Here is a 16,981-nt window from a genome sequence, read left to right on the forward strand (position 1 = left end):
CCAAGTGCCTAGCTCAGTGCCTGACGTACATTACGCACTCAGAAAGTGTTAGCTGCTACCGTTCTTTCATGTTCTTACTTCTAACACTGTTGTGATTTCTCCTTCTCTTGGGGGCAGGTTTGGAAACCAGACTTTAAACTACAGGCTCTTCTATGATGGAAAACACTTTGTGGGCGAGAAGAGGTTTGAATCGATTCATGATCTGGTCACAGATGGCTTGATAACACTGTACATAGAAACAAAAGCTTCTGAATACATTTCCAAAATGACAACAAACCCCATTTATGAACACATTGGATATGCCACTCTACTGAGAGAAAAAGTATCCAGGAGGCTGAGCAGGTCTAAAAATGAATCCAGAAAAACAAGCGTTACAAACGAAGAACACACAGCAGTTGAAAAGGTAAGCTACACGTGTGACAGGAACAGTCTCTGCTTTTAATCTGCGCCGAACAACTGCATGATTAAGTATGAATGCGATTGGCCAGAATGTTGGAAGAGACCCACCCCCACCCAAAGAAATCTAGAATGTTCGGCTAGGAGGGACCTTTGAAATCTTCCGGTTCAACGGAGGCCCAGAAATGTGAATTGATTTGCCCAAACTCATACACTCAGAGCCAGGGCTTCACAAGTAATTATTTGTGGGTTTATTTGGAGTTTGAAGAAAAAAGAAAAGCTTTATTATTGTTTTATGGTGAAAATAGTCCTTGGTTTTAATTCCATTTGAGGCCTTACTGGCTGTCTCCAGGTCCACGTAGCTATGCAAATACGTGGCATTTGTGTCTGCCTCTCTTCGGACTGAGTGACCGTGCGTGACGCACAGGTCAGCCCGCTCCTGCAGGTGGTCTTCGCTAGATAACAGCTTTTACTGACAGATACGGGAGCATCACTGGGGAGGCTGGCCATCTCTGGGAGGCTTAAAAGACGGCTGTCCTTTGCCCCAAAGGAGGAGTTCTCCTGCCTCGCTGAGGACTAGAAACTCCCAAGTGGGCGGTGCGCAAGCTGCATGGGCGGTGGCAGGATGTGGCGGGCAAATCTGATTTTCCTCTCCAGTAAGTTGCTGTTTGTTTGAAAGACACCACCACAGTTTGCTAGCAGATTTTTTGGATGTGCCCCTTCAGGAGCCATCTGCTTTGCCTGGTCCTATATGTTTTCCGCTGAAAGAAAGTGACAGCCAGTCCTACCGGTCAGCCCCCACTGAGTCTGTGCTGAGCCCAGTGTCGAAGGCAAGCTTGGACTGGGGCACATATAAGTGAGGGTGGGGCCAGAATGGTGGGCAACGCTCCTTCTGGTGATCGCTCATCCTCAATTAAACCGGAACGGCGCCCCCAGGCTCCCCTGTTGTCCAGTGTAAGCATAAAGCAAAGGAACCTCAGGTTGACTGGCTCCCTTGGCTTAGGGACAGGGACACACCAAAAATCACTGGAATGGGGAGGAGGGCAGAGGAAGGCAGCGCGGTCCTGTTGGCAGAGACAGGCATGATCTTAATTGATTTGCTGATTGGATTTTAGAGCCTAGGAGAACCTTCCCCAAAATCACATCAGCGGAGCAGCTGGCCCATGAAAAAATTATTTGCCATTTTCTCTTTTATAACTCCAGTGTCTCCAAGGCACCTGTCATTCTTTTACAAATAATTGATTTGGGAAACGGTGCATTTTCTGATGGTTTACATTTTACCAAAAGGGAGGGAGGAGACATGAGCCCCAACTTTCAGAGTTTGTTCTGGTCCAGGCAAAAGCCATTCCTTAGTCTGTTTGTAAAAATCTTTTCGAAAGTAATTTAGAATAGAAAATCTGGAAGCTGACCTTCCCAGCCATGACAAATCCAAAGATGAATTGTAAAATAAATCTCTGAAGCGGCGTTTATATTTCCAAGTCAGAGAGTAATGCCACCAAAAAGGCAACCTGTTACAATGGCAGGCCACACACTAGAACGTTTCCAGGAACAGAGGTGAGTAGAAAGAGTGCCTCTGGTGTGTTTGGGATGAGAGTTTAGATTCAGGATACTGAACTGATATTTCTAGAGCCTTGTCCATCACCAAGAGGTAAGTTCGGTCACGAAAAACTAATATTTCTAGATGATATTCCCATAAGGAAACTTGCGGGACAAAATATGCCCTTCATTGTAGATCATTTTATATGTATTTATTAAATTTGGAGGAAATTAATATTCAGATTAATAATCACTTTAGATGAGCTTCCCAGGACACTTTCACCTTTCTAGAAAAAGGTAAATAAAACATTGAAAGAAGTCCACACACAGGGAAGGGTTTGATGGACAGGTGTTTGTGGTGTGGATTTTCTGGGACACTAATGATACAGTGTTTGGCTTTCCTGGGGGACATTCTGAACGCTGGGTCCGGTCATTTGCTGGAGGTCGCTCATTTTGTCAGCGAGTTTGTTAAGTAACTTGGTACAAATGCATCTCTTCCTCTCTGACCTGTATTGACAAGTGGAATTATTAATAGTCTCAGTCTTGCCAGAAAATCTGTTTCCCTTAAGGGCAGGTCAGTGGACTGTTGCCATGGAGACAGAGACTAGAAAAGAGGTAGTGGAAACTTGAGTGGATTGACTGAGAAGTGCCCGGGGCACCTGTCTGCTTCGATAATGGCGCATCTTGGAGGTTTTAATGAGTGAAATGGGTAGGTTTCCTAATAATTCTCAAACCCAGACAGCCCGGCATTTCATTTTCCAGAGTACTTAAACTTTGTTCACCCATTTATTTTATCGATCATTTCCAAATGAATCCAGGGAGATTGTGGTACCTGAAAATCCGAGAATATTATCAGTGTTAATTGGCATAAAGATATCACCTACCCCGTCAGATCTGAGTGGTTTCCAGATTTATCGCCTGTCAAGGTGGTTAGCAGTGAACTTGGTTTTAATAACTGTAGATGAGGCGGAGAGGTGGGGAGGGTGCAAAAAAAAAAAAAAAGTTGTGATAGTTAACCAATAGCAATCTCTTTCCTTTCCGATTCTTTATTTAATTGATTTTTAAAACATTATGATATATAAGGGCCACCATTTGGTGCCTTTAATCAAAATGGTCCTGCCCGGTGTAATTTCTTTTATGAAATTTATTTCAGAATTGATTCCATAGATGGATTATCTACTGACCTCCCAAACCAGCACTCTAAGCAATAGGATAACACCAGGATTTAACATTGGTTCGGGCATTTACAGTTTACAGATTTCACACATGTGAGGTAATTTCCCATTTTATCCCTGGAGCAGCTTCGCCAGGTACATAGAGCAGGAATCATTGTCCCACTTCACTGAAAAAGTCACAGTGGCAGAGTAAGGAACCAAACCCAGATTTCTGAGCCCTAAGTTCAGAGCTGCCTAAACCTACAGAGCAGGGGGGCCCCATTCTGTTCTTAGTACCCTCATTGCTTTAAGCAAACACCTCTGGTTCTCCCCACGCTCAGTCAACGGACGCTAAGAATCTCTCAATATTTCTATCATCTGGGTGGGTTTTTTTTTTGTTTTTTTTTAAATACTTTATTTTTTTTCAAGATTTTATTTATTTATTTGACAGAGAGAGACAGCGAGAGAGGGAACACAAGCAAGGGGAGTGTGAGAGAGAGAAGCAGGCTTCCCACCGAGCAGGGAGCCCGACGCGGGGCTCGATCCCAGGACCCTGGGTTCATTCCATCATCTGTTTTTAAAAACACACTGCTCTTACTAGCTATAATAACTAAGTTTTTTAGGAAGGCTACTCTGCTGAATCAAATATATGTGACAATAGTGTTTTCCATGGCACATGTTTATTTGATAAATTTGGCTTGCCTGTATTAAATTGCATTTACGTTTTACTGGAGAAAAACAGAGTTTAGCATATATCTTAACAGTTTATTTATTTCAATATTTTTTCTAATAGCAAAAGTTAGAAAGTAGCCTTGAATGCCCATCGGTTAGGGGCTGTTTCGATGAATTAGGGCACACGCATGTGAAGAAATACCACGCAGCCACAGAAAAGAATAAGAATACTCGTACACACCGATATGGAAAGATTATCCAGAGTTACTAAATGCCAAAAACAACTTACAATATAGTGTGTCTACTATGTTTCATTTGTGTAAACCAGAAGAAAAACGGTTTTACGTTATGTTTGTTCCGCAGAATCATAAGCTGTCCCTTGCAGGATACAAGAGCGAGTATCATTCGTTGCCTGTGGGGAGGGGGAGCGGGTATCTGGGAGGTAAGGGTGGGAAGGAGATTCTCCCCTGCTACTATTTCGTACTCTTTGAATTTTGAACCACCATAAATGCAGCATTCTCTTCAAAAATTAAATAAGAAAAAAGAATGCACAAGGTTTTAAATTCACATATGTTGGAGCAAACCCCGAGTAAATCCTCTTCTGTACTCAAGGCATCACACACACACATACAGAGAGGGGGCAAGCAGTTCCAGCCTCTGGACCCAGGCCGTTTTCCCCACCCCTTTGCACGGGTCGCCTTCCCCATCCTCATAGCTCCCCTTTCCCTTCATCTCTCCCTTGGATGCTTAACAGAGTCTGTGTGTAGCAGCCTTTAGGGTTGGGGCCACAAGAGGGTAAAGACCAAAATCACCACGTAAGGACTTTGACAAGACTGTCCCTGGAAATGGGTTGGCTGTCGCTTCCTCACTGGCGTTGCTCCCCTGGGATCCTGCCCAGCCCTCCCTGCATTTTGCGTGCTCATCCCCCCACCCCACCTCTGCTTTCTCAAGCTGTGAAGACCAACTCCCAGATTCTTCTTGCTTTCCTGTGGCAGCAGGGAAACCCTCTTTGGTTTCTACTTGTCTTCTTGTGAAACCAAGAGAGTGACATTTTCCTGATTGAAGGGCTCTGAGCCTGGTTAGGACGTCCTCCTCTGAGATGAGTTGTTTCAGATAGGAACACTCTCTCTCCGACCCTAACCTGCCTTTTCCCCCCTTTTTGAACTAATTCTCTTCTTCACATCCAGGGGGATCCTCTCACTGTTTATTTTGCTGTTTCCACCCTAAGAACCAGCTAGCCTGCCAGAGATCCTTGCCCAGCAATGACATTACATTTCCCTCCACTGCCCTGGAGCAGGAGGGCATAGCCACACCAGGGAATGGATATCCAGGCCTCGGTGACCGACAGAAGCCTCACAAGTCAGTTGAGCTGAGACAGAATGGTTCTCCCCCCCAAGTCCTACAATGGTACCTAAGTGTTGGTGACCCTTGGTGACTTTTTTCATCAGAGTGTTGCTATTGCTTTTGTTGTTTTCATCTTGGGAAACGTGATTGGCTTTGTCTGCAGGACAAAGTCCAAATTCCTCAGCAGGACATTTGTAGCTTTTCTGAGCCTGGACTTCCCTGGAAGCAGAGCCTGGGACAAGGGTTTGGTACACTGATAATATGGGAAGGCATTCTAATGAGCAGGAAGGAGAGGTCAGGAGAATGAAAGAGACGAGAAGAGAAGCCAATAGCAATGGATTTTAATCAGTTGGGCACCTTCTGAGAAGCCATGTAGAATTGCTCCTAAGAGGAATGGGGGGGGTGCTGTTTATCTACCACCTCCTGTCCTCTGTTGGCTGAGGGGTGCTGGTGAGCTGTTGAGTCCCTCGCACACCAGGCTGCGCATGTGGAGAGCCAGGTGGGTGGCCATGGGCATCTCAGACAGTCCTGTTAGAGAAGCCCCAGACAGAGAGCGAGAGGTGCGCGGTGAGGACAGCTGCTAACAGGCTGCGCTGTCAGAAGTAAGCATGCAGCAAGGCCTGGGGTAGACGGTGGTGAGGGACACTCAAAAACGAATGCAAACGCCCACGACAGCCCGGCCCCACCTCTCCCAGCCTGTCTCCCACTGCTGGCCTCCCTCACTGACCTGCTGCCCTGCAGCCCACAGATGTTCCTGTCCCCTTGCTTCCCCTCCCCTCACGCCCCTGTCCGAAGGGCCTTCCCCTCCTGTGATCTGTGGGCTCCTGGCCATCCTCTAGCATCCAGCACAGCCTCTCTGGTAAAACCTGCTGGGGCTCACCCTCCTTTACGGACTCTCAAGGAATCACTCCCACCACAAAACCACCCCCGAGCTTTGCACATAATCTTCATGATAATTTAATGTGTTGCATCCTAAGTGGTTAATCAGACCAGTGGTTCTCAAAGTATGGCCCTCAGGGACCAGCAGCATCAGCAGCCCAGGAAACTGATGAGAAGCTCCCCCACTCGGGCCCCGTACAGCACTGCTGGGTCAGGAACCCTGGGGGTGGCAGCTTAGTCTGCGTGTGAGCAAGCCCCCGATGGCTCCAGCACGCACCCGCTGTTCGCTGTTCGGATGCCTCTGCTCCCTGAGCAGCTGACCTGTCGGAGGCCCAGGTTCCCCTGCGGCTCACTCCCCAGCTCGAAAGCTCGGCCCACAAAGGGCCTGGCAGAGGACACACCACCCAGTGAACAGCAGATGGCTAACTTAAGAATGGAACAGACCGTATCACATTCACCCTGAGGACCACATATCACAAATACACCAAGACGGTGTGGGTATCTCCCATTACCCCCCCCCCCCCGCCCCACCCCGCTCCTGCCTCCCTGGGCTAATTTGACTCAGGGGGTGGCAGGAGCAGCGCCTGGGGGAGGAGTGCCTTAGAGACCATTTTGTGCAGCCCTTTTGTTTTACACGACAGGAAACTGAGGCACCCAGCTCATTAGTCTTCGAGTATTTCAAAGACATCCAGACGTCATGAAAGCTTGGATAGGCAAAAAAACAAACAAACAAAAGGCTTGAAAGTACCCTGCAACTTAGAAGTTCTCTTAAAGTTAAGATCTTTGAGGAACACAAGGTATACCTGCAGGACTTCTACGTGAATGATTGAAAAGTGAAAAATGAATTCAGATTATAGTTAGTCTAGGAGGAATCCCAGCAATCAGAGCCCAGCAGGAAATGGAAGACATAGTCACTGGGATTTTAAGAATTTGATTAAGGGATTTTTCCAGGGGCTGGCAATGGCGGGAAGCTGTTACCTCCCTAGGGCCGAAGGGACCCAAAGAAGGCACTGGGGTGGCTGGTGTCCGACGAGAACTGGAATGGAGCCTTCCACAGGAGGGGGCTTTCCACAAGAAAAGGGCTCCCACAGAAGGGGGGGGTCTTGCACAGAAGGGGGGCTTACATAATAGGAGGGTTCCCACAGAAGGAGGCTTCCCACAGGAGGGGACTCCCATGGGAAGGGGCTCCCACACAAAAGGGAGCTCCCACGGGAAGGGGGCTTGCACAGAAGGGAGATTCACATAGTGGGGGTCTGCACAGGAGGGGCTCCCACAGTCAATCAAGGGTATAGCCGTGCAGCCACTGAAGTGCCATATTACCCAAAAGGGGGGTGGAATAACCCAACTTCTGTCTCCTCTACCCTTTGATCTCCTGACTTTACCTTCCATTGGACAAACTCGACCAGAAGCCAGAGAGCAAAAGAGCTGGGGATACAGTCCGCATGAGTCAGTCTCCCCACCATGGGTAAAAGGGTAGAGAATGAATTGAGGGAGGGGAGTAGAATATGGCAGAGAATAACCAATGCAGCGAGTCAATGCAGACCAATTCCACTGCTCACTGTGTTAGCACTGTTCTAATTAGTGTCTAAAGTTCAGGTTCAGATGCCGTAATTGGCATTAATGCAAGATAACGAGGTAGCCCTTTTCCTGGATGGGCTCCTCAACTGTGCCCTTATGGAAAGGATCTTGGCTCTGGCGGGGGGGGGGGGGGGGCGGGCAGACAGGCTCTGTGACTTGATTAAGGACAGTCGATTCAAACATAGTATTGCTCCTAGCCCTTCACCAAGCAGAGGGACCGCTTTCATTTACCAAAGAAAGAGCCTGAATTGTTAATGTGGAAAGCATCAAGGAACTGAAAATGATCTGCTCATAGTTACAGGGTCTGGAAAACCTGTAGATCTGCCCCAACAGGAGGTCCCTTGGAAATAATATGTAACTGACATAACCAGTCTTTTTCTCGGGAGTCAAGGGTAAATGGAGATGAGCACGACTTAGCTAGTAAAAGTGACAGGTACAATAATGACTCTTCCTACCTCGCACACACAGAGTCATAAAATGGAATGGGATGTAATGCTGTAAGAATGGATTTGAACTTAGATTACATGTGCTCATGAAATCAGTTTTACGGAGCCTTACTTTACATCAGAATGCCCTAATGGGCTGGGATTTACCGTGCAGTCTGAGAAATAGGTGATTTGGCTAGGTCAGTGGTTCTCAAGCTGGCTGAGCTTAGAACCACCCTGGGAGCTTTAAAAACACCCATCTTTGGCCTCTGCTGACTTCTTGATCAAGGCCTCCCACCAGTGAAATTCAGGCATCTTTATTTTTAAGGTCCCCCAGGTGATCCTAAAGTTTTCATCCCTTGGTGAGATGAAAGGTGAGACAGAAAGTAAGTTACCAGATACTTGGAGCATTTTCTCTTAGGGATAACCTGTACCACCTGCTCTAATGCCTCTCCTATGCCCTAATTTAGACATTGGGGTTCATTCTCTACCTTCACCTACATATAAAAAGTCCTCTGTGAAAAATCTTAAGGCAGTAAACTCTGGTGGTTCCAAGGTTTGCTTTGCTCCTTTTTTCCTTGGCTCTTTTTCTCAGATCATTGGCTAAAATTTAAATGATGGGAAAAATCAACTAGAATACAATTAAAAGAATTAGATGAAGGGACAAGGAAAAATCAATGTCTCTCCTTATAGGTCAGCTGGTAGTTTCTTAATGGCAAAGTTTGTAAGACTATGATTCTCAACCTTGGCTGCCCACTGGAATTTACTGGGAAGTTTTCAAAATACCAATGCCTGGGCCACACCCCCAGAAAATCAGATTTAACTACTGTCATAAGGCCTGGCATCTGGATTTTAGATGCTCCAGGTGATTCTGATCTGCAGCTAAAGCCGAGAACCCTTGCTGTAGAAGAATAACTAAGTCCACAGGATTTATCTTTTATCAGAAAGCTTCTTTTACCAATCCCTCATTATCAGTGATCTCAAAGTTAGAAATTTACAGAAGCAAAAAGGAAAGTTATCCTAATACACTCAGTATTTGTCAGAATAAGATGCACCAAACCCTCTTTATCCATCCCCACCAAAATCTAGGAAACAGCTCATTTAGAGATGCGGCCCTTGCTAAGTATTTTTATGTAAGCAGTGCCATCTAGTGGCTAAGAGGAGAGTTACCTGCTCGTGACCGTCTCGAAGGACTACGCTTACCAGATGTGGGAGTAATGAGCAAGAACAAATTTTCAGCAATGAATCCACTGAATCGTTCCCACTTCCTCAGGTTTTATAGCACAGATCAGGCTATGCAATGGCTAGGCAGTGTCCTTTTTGTAGTTCGTGCTCATTCTCTGTGTAAGCAGGTGGGCAGCTCTGCCAGCTTGGGACACTAAGATGTAGAAATGGTCCCAGTGATCTGATTCACTGGGATTCTGGTCCAGATGTGTCCACACTTTTTGGCTTTTTTATAGACTCTAAAATTTCTGAGAACCCCAAAAAGCTTTTATTTATTTGAGTTGTATCTATTGATCTTTACTGTATCTAAAACTAAAACTGAGAAAAATGTTAAATATTTATTCTTTTAAACATAACAGTAATAAATTCATTGCATGTTATATAAATAACATATTTTTTTGCGTGAAAATAACCCCATTTCCCATAACAAAACAAAATCTAGTAGGAATATTGGCATTATGTTCCATTTTTGTAAATCTCTTTAGTGTCTGGCGGAACAGACAACCCATGGATGCTCACATCTGCTTTTGTATTCAATCTGTGATGAAATATTGTTTTGTTTGAAATATAGGAAGAAATTCTGGCCTTACACAGATCTGTGTCATCAAGAAAAGGAAGAATGTGGGTTTTTTGTAGCCTTTTTAGGTAAATGTAATTAAAAAAAAACAAAACAGACCAAAACTTAACAAACAATAGTTTCTTAAAGGCTAGTTGCAATATCAATCAGTGGACAAGACCATTAATAAAAATAGTTTGACCACACAGATCTTCTGACAGTCTCTTGAGGTCCCTCACACTTTGAGAACTGCTGCTGTTAGCAGACACTGGTGGATGAAAAGCACACCTTTTAGAGAAGTTTATATTTGTAAGTCTCCAGACAGGTGTTTGAGGGAATCAGTATGCCATTTTCTTCACCTTTGACTGTGGGCGGTAAATGAGGCTGTCACCTAGGACCGCTGTCCACCGGCGATTACTGCAGTCTTTGCCCAGATTGTGACCTCAGAGCTCCTCCCATTGGCTTTCACTGGGGCTGGGCAGCAGAACTGACCCTGGTCCTGTGTCATTTGAAACCTCCTTCTAGGTAATTCTGGTGTATTATCCCAATAAAGAACCATGGACCCAGTCTTACTCTCTTCCCTGCAGAGATGAGAAATGGGCCCAAAGCTCGAGGTGACATGGTGAAAGCTGGTGGGATCCCACTACTTTCTTTCTCTGGCCCCCCTCTTTCTTACTCCTCCAGTGCTTCTCCTTCCACCATCTTTGTGTCTCTCTAATCAAGATACATCAGTCTCCCCACCTGCACCCCCTTGATGAGTCGCTCTTATCTTGGCCACCTAGAACCTATGCACCCTCTTCGGGAAACCACCGTCTCCCCTCCCACTCTCAATTTATGTGCCCCTGTCCCTGAGCTCACAGGTGGACTTGTCATTCAAGGCTGATCCAAGAGGTCACATTTCCTTGGCCACTGGGATTGGTTCAAGAGTGGGCAATGCAGAGCCACTGAAACGAGTAGACTTTCACTGTGAGTTTCAGAAAGAAGGCGGATTGCCCTTTTTCCTGCTGAGTTGGATATAGCAGGAAATAGAGTCTGAGTGGCTGCAGTCTTCCCTCTGAGCCTGAGACAGTGGCGCTGGAAAGGGAGAGAAACTGAGTCCTCAGAACTCGGTCTGTGCCTCTACCAGAGCTGCCCCTAGAGCCTGCCACGCTCTTCTGGGTATTTCAGTCACGTCAGTTATGTGAGTCAGTTAGTTCCTGTATCGCTTCTTCGCTGCGGGAATGGGAATGTTTGGGTTGAGGTTAAATGTCTACTGTCTTTATAGCCAGAAGAACTCTAATTCATACCACCCCCTCCGTGCCCCCCACCCTCTTCTATCCAGCACTGACTGCCCACCTTATTGAGAAATCAAAAGCTCAAGTCTTCAAATTCAGGCCCATTTTAATTTTAAACAATCCACACTATTCTTCTTTAACATGATGATGTTACAGCGGAAAGGGAACATCTAGTGTTTACTGAAATGGGTGGGAAGGTAGTACTTGGATTACCAGGTGGACATGGGAAATAGCCCAAAACCCACTTCTGGAGTGCATCTCTACATCACTTGCCCCCTGGCTCTGCCGTAAGTGTATCTGTAGACTTCTTAATACTTATATGCACCCAAATAAGATTAAGGCAAATTGTTAAAGATTCCTAGTGAATTCTGATAAGCCAGATTTTTATCTTATTCATGATTTTGCCGTGAACTTTTTTTTAACAAAGTGGAAAGAAACAGCTCTAGCTAGGGTGTCGGATCTGGCCAAAGAGAGCCTCTGTTGAACCTGAAATCCTACTCCCCCCTCCCACGCAGGTTATCAGTAAAACAGATAATATAAGCTGGAAACCTACAGCAAAAAGTCAAAACATTATCTGTAGTATTTATGAATTAAAAGCTTGGTCTATAACAATTTGTGGGTTTTTTCCCAGCTGTGGGGAAGAGGAAGGATTTCATTTCCTGAATAATTTCCATTGACATTAATGGAAATGAAATGGTCAAGTCTCCATCTTGGGTTATTTGTTTTCATTGCCTTTTGGAGCAGGTTGCAGAACTGGCATTACTCATTTCTCAATAATGAAATGTCTGGCTGGGTTTTATGATGATAATTTATAAATGTCGCAGTTGGTTTTGTCTCTCCTCATACATAAGCACTTTGAAGTTTCCAGAAAGTTAATATTTCACTTTGTACCTAGTCTCTATTTATGAAGCTAATGAGGCCTGACCATCAGAAGAGTATGTTAAAGTTTCCTAATGTAACTTTTACAGTTCTCATGTGACTTGGTGGCTTTTAAAAAAATGAGTAAGAAGTCAGTTCACTGTCACTTGCAACCGATCCTTTGTTAACACTCAAATTGAGAGTCGGAAATACGACACGTAATTATGAGCTGTGCATGTCCCAGCATACCTGTAACAGAGCAAGGGTAGTTCTGTTGTACCGCAGTGTATGTAAACTACACGTGACACCATTCACGATATGAGTGATTTCTATTGTTTTTAATCCTGAATGACTTTAGGAAAGTTACAACAACAACGACAACAACTCTACATTTATCAAGCATGGCATAGATTTTAATCCTGTATAAACCGAACTTGTTTCACTCAGCTTCCTAACAGTCTTTAAGTCTTGGGCTCCCTTCTTTTTATCAGCAAGACGCGAGAAAACTGAGGGCTGGAGGGATCCAGTGATTGCACCAGCGGCAGAAAACTAGTCACTTGCAAGTCGTAGAACTAGTTCCTAGTAACTACCACGTGGCTGGCTTGACTGCAAGGCTTCTGTCCTTTCCACGCCCCCACACTGACAAAGGACACCCATCTGCTTTGTGTCTAATTTTAAAGCTTCTAAACTAAGCATGGTAGTGGCAATTGTTTCCCTCCTCAAATAGAAGTTCTCCGTTCTCTCTGTGGGTGATTCTCTGCGTCTTCAGCTCGACTAACTTGTTCTGATGAAGAAATATGTGTGGCTGAGGGAGTTCCTTAAGAAGCCAAGTGCTCATTACAGACAAGCATGCCTACCTGGGGGATTTCTAAAAGAACACCCCTGTGTGCCTCTTTAGCCTGGAGCTCCGTGAGTTGAGGAGGATTTGGCAATATTGAAAAGCTCGACCACCTTCACTAAATCCCAGAGTGACGACTGTGATATGCATGATTTCAGCTGCAAGCATCTCACTTCTTCCAATCATGATGGGAGAAATCGGGGTGAGAGGAGACTGAAGCCACAGGTACCGTCATAAATGTCAGGAAGTTACGTGGGACCCAGGTCCCCCTCACGGTAGCTTTGAAGCACCAGCTGAACTCTGGGACTGTAGAACGATACACATGGAGCTTATAATGAACTGGATGTGTTTTCCTCTGGTGAGTTAAATGTAGAAATCAACCGGGTCACAGGGAGAAGAAGAAACACTAGCATTCACAGAGCCTCTGCAAAGCCCCAGGGGCGGTGGGGGTGCTTCGCGTTGGCTGCGTGCTGCCCTCACAGCAGCCCTGGGAGGGAGGAACTGGGGTGGCTGGGGTAACTTATTCATGACCACTCAGTGAACGAGCTGGGACCCAAACCCTGCGGGTCCTGACTTGAAAGCTTCTTGAAGAGCTCCTGGGCACCTGAGAGTGAATTCCTCAGGCTGGCCTTTAATGACCTTGTCCCCTTGCCCCAGCACCCTGCCTGCCCGTGCACACATCTTGCCCTCATCTGCTCCCCCCCGACCCCACCCCCAAGCTGTGTCCAAGAGGCCAGCGCTGCTACGTCATTATCGTTTTCTGAGCAAACCAGCTGCTTTCACACCCTTCAGCATTTACCCAGCATTTTCCCCTCGGCAATGTTCCTCCTCTCCTCTCCCCCAGTCCCCTGCCTTGACTTAGGGAACGCTTACCTATCTTTCCTGACCAAGTTCAGGCATTTCCTGACCTGCAAGGTCTTCTCCAACCCCACTGAAGCCTTCCTGGACATGCTTTCTTTTGGCCGCCTCGCTGTGGCTTGGATAGGACTCTGATTGCGCCCCACTGGGGGAGGGGGGGTCATTCATTCAGTCACTCATTCTTAAACTGTGAATAATTACTGATGACAGTTAGATATTCATTGGGCCCCTAATCTGTGCCAAGCACTGTTCTTCTCGTAGCTGGCCAATCACCCTGACAAGGGCCAGCTCAGGACGGGCCAGTGCTGCAGGCACGGTCAGGGAGGCCCTAGGTCTCTCCACTAGAGCAATTAGGGAAGAGGCGTGTTCCCCCTCTGAAGAGGGTCATTTGAACAGTTCCAGCCTTGGTCTGTGAGCCAATATATTTCCCTCTCTCTTTGTTTTAGTGCTAGTTTGGGTAGAGTTCCTGTTTCCTGCAGCCAAAATAGCTCTGATGGAGTCCCAAAGGAAGGCAGGCCTGTGCCGGGGAGAGAAGGACCTTCTAGAACAGGGTGTTGTGTGGTGTGGCGGATAAGAGGGTCAGATAGCGGACGGGAGGGGAGGCTGATGAGATGGATGAGCTTGAGAAGGGACACAAGGGCAGGCTGAGAAGTGTGGCCGTCATGCCTGAAAGCTTGAGGAGCTGCCAGAGGCGGAGCTGTGAAAGAGGGCTTGACATCGGTCAGCATGGCAGCTGGGTTGGAGGGGAGAGAGACCAGGGCCGCGGAGGAGCAGACGGGGCATTCTGGCACATCTGCCCCTTCCCTTTCAAAGGCCAGTAGCTTTTGGCAGTAGCTGTTGGCAAGTTTTTAAAGGCCAACCTTTTCCATTTTTAAATGGTGGCACTATGACCCAAGCTAATGGTCAGCCTACTCTTCCGATTTCAGAAAGCCCAAGTGTGGTAAATGGTTTCTCACAAGTTTCTCCAGGTTTGGGGTGCAAGGGGACAGCTAGAAACCCATTACGACACTTTTGTACATAAATTGGGCCCCACAGAGCTGCATTGGCCCAAAGGGCTTATCTGTTCAAGACATGACCCTCTATTCTCCAAAACCCTCTGCCAACGGCTCTTAAACACACACTCCGAATAAATGTTTGTTGAACGAATGAACGTGTTTGTATTCATCCCTCATTCCGTTGTCCCCTAGCAAAGAAAGAAAGAAGATGTGCGCCTTTCTTTAAATGCTGTGGACTTTTAAAATAATCAATATTGAATTTGGTAATAGAATAAAAATACTCGTTAACCTGGACTTCACAAATCCTGACCTTTAATACCTATGAAAAATTTACCGACTAATTAAATAGTTTACAGGATATTAAAATGGAAATGGTTATTACTTAAGAGAGCAAAGGTTTTTCTTCCAGTTCAATGAGAGTATACAGCTAGAAATGGGGTAAAAAGAGGTCAGCAGTGTTCAGGCTGCTAATCACATTTTCTCTAATCCGGTGGTTCTCATATTTTAGTGTACATGAGAATCCCCTGGAAAGTTGGTTAATACACAGATTTCCAGGCCCTGCCTCCATCAGTGCAGATAACAGTAAGTCTGGGCTGGGATCCAGCTCCCCAGGAGGTGAGGGACCACACCTTGTCTGGTCTAATCAGTACAGCAGGACTGTCATTATCTAGATAAGGCAACTCTGGGATTAGGGCAACGTGATAGTTGATTAATAACATGTATAATTATTATACATACAATAATTATCTATTAAATATTATTAATTAGTTAACGTGTTGCCCTAGTCCCAGAGTTGCCTTATGTATTATATATTATTATTATATATTAATATATTTATATTATATATAATATATGCTTGTTGAATATTATCTGTATAATATAATGCGTGTCTGTGTGTGTGTGTATGTGTGTGTGCGGGTGAGTGCTCCGAGCACTGTTTATTCCTCCCATCCTAGAATATAAGCAGGAATCCTCCATTGCTCTCATGTGACCTGTCTCCTTCTGTTACAAGACTGTCTTTGGTGGCTTCTGAAGGGCATCTCCCTGCAGAGCAGGTGAAGCCCAGTGGCTGAGGAGCTTGGGCTCCAGACCAGTGGCCGGCCGTACGGCCCTTGGCAAGTCCCTTAAACTCCCTGTGTCCTCGTGTGAGGATGATTACACACTTGCCTCATGTTTCTTCCGTCATGGTGACCTCTGAACACCCCATGCATGTTCCAGCCACCGCGGCATTTCTCACCACGAGTGCCTCAGCCACAATGCTCTCCCCCTTCCGAACCCTGCCTATGCCCCCTACCATCCCTGTGATTTTCATCCCAGCCTGCCTTTTTCCCTTCTGACACTGCAACATGCTGGCACAGAGCCAGCCCTCAACCAAGGGAGGGCCTCTCCCCCTCTCCTTGGTGCTCTCCCCAACCCCCTTTCCTTCCTCGCACCCCTACATCTTCTAAGGAGCCCCAGCTGTATTCTGCTCTGAGTTGTTTCGTGTTTGTCTCCCCTGCTCTGTTAGGAGAGTTAAAAGGGCTGCACCTTATTCAGTTCGACCACTTTGCAGGACTTACTGCAGCGAATGGACTTTTGTACGTGCTGGGCACTGAGTGTTTATTGAGGGAAAGGAAGAGAAGGAAGGAAGGAAGAAGGATGGAGGAAAGCATTTTCCCACATTGTTCACTGCTCGTGTAACACTTTTACTGTAACTTTTGAAACTAGAGGAAAATCTATTGGGTAGAAAGCCTAGAAATGATTGAGGTCGAGCCATATGAAACTGTTGGTATTTGATCATTTTTCTCCTACAAATAAGGCAATTTCATGTGGCTCAAACTGGTATCTGTTTTTTTAAGATCTTATTTATTTATTTGAGAGCAAGAGAGCATGAGAGAATGAGCGGAGGGGAGGAGAGGAGCAGAAGGAGAGGGATAAGCAGACTCTGTGCTGAGCGTGGAGCCCGATGTGGGGCTCAATCCCATGACCCTGAGATCATGACCTGAGCAGAAATCAAGAGTTGGACACTTATCCGACTAAGCCACCTTGGCACCCCCGAACTGATATCTAATATGAGTGCTTTGATTCTAGTAAGTATAAAAAGTTATATTTACTCAGCACATACTCAACACACTGCGTAGTCATTCATAAGTCTACAAGAACGCTGATGGACTGAAATCCTGGGTTCTGAAGGACCAGACAGGATGATTGATCACAGTAATAGTATTCAGTTGGCAGTAGGTGGCAGATCTTTTTACATTTTCTAGAAACTGGTGACTGTTACACCATTCCTCTGTGTGTGTGCGTATGCGTGTGTGTGTGCACGCGTGTGTGTAAAACATCGGTAAAAAACCCCAAATCCACTCTCGGGGTCAGACGCCTTAAGGGTTGGTTTGTTAATTGGTTAGCTAGATA

At 46.0% G+C, this 16,981-nt stretch overlaps 1 protein-coding gene across 1 annotated transcript in view; it reads left to right on the forward strand.

Annotated features, from left to right (window-relative positions):
- The window catches only part of CHN2 (chimerin 2), a 283,549-nt gene that overhangs the window by 183,234 nt on the left and 83,334 nt on the right, over positions 1 to 16,981 (forward strand). The window contains exon 6 of the mRNA XM_026508512.4: positions 118 to 403. Coding sequence (XP_026364297.1) covers positions 118 to 403 — 286 coding nt within the window. The remainder of the gene's footprint in view (positions 1 to 117; positions 404 to 16,981) is intronic.

Source organism: Ursus arctos, unplaced genomic scaffold (genome assembly GCF_023065955.2).
Source record: "Ursus arctos isolate Adak ecotype North America unplaced genomic scaffold, UrsArc2.0 scaffold_3, whole genome shotgun sequence".
NCBI classification, from domain to species: Eukaryota; Metazoa; Chordata; class Mammalia; order Carnivora; family Ursidae; genus Ursus; species Ursus arctos.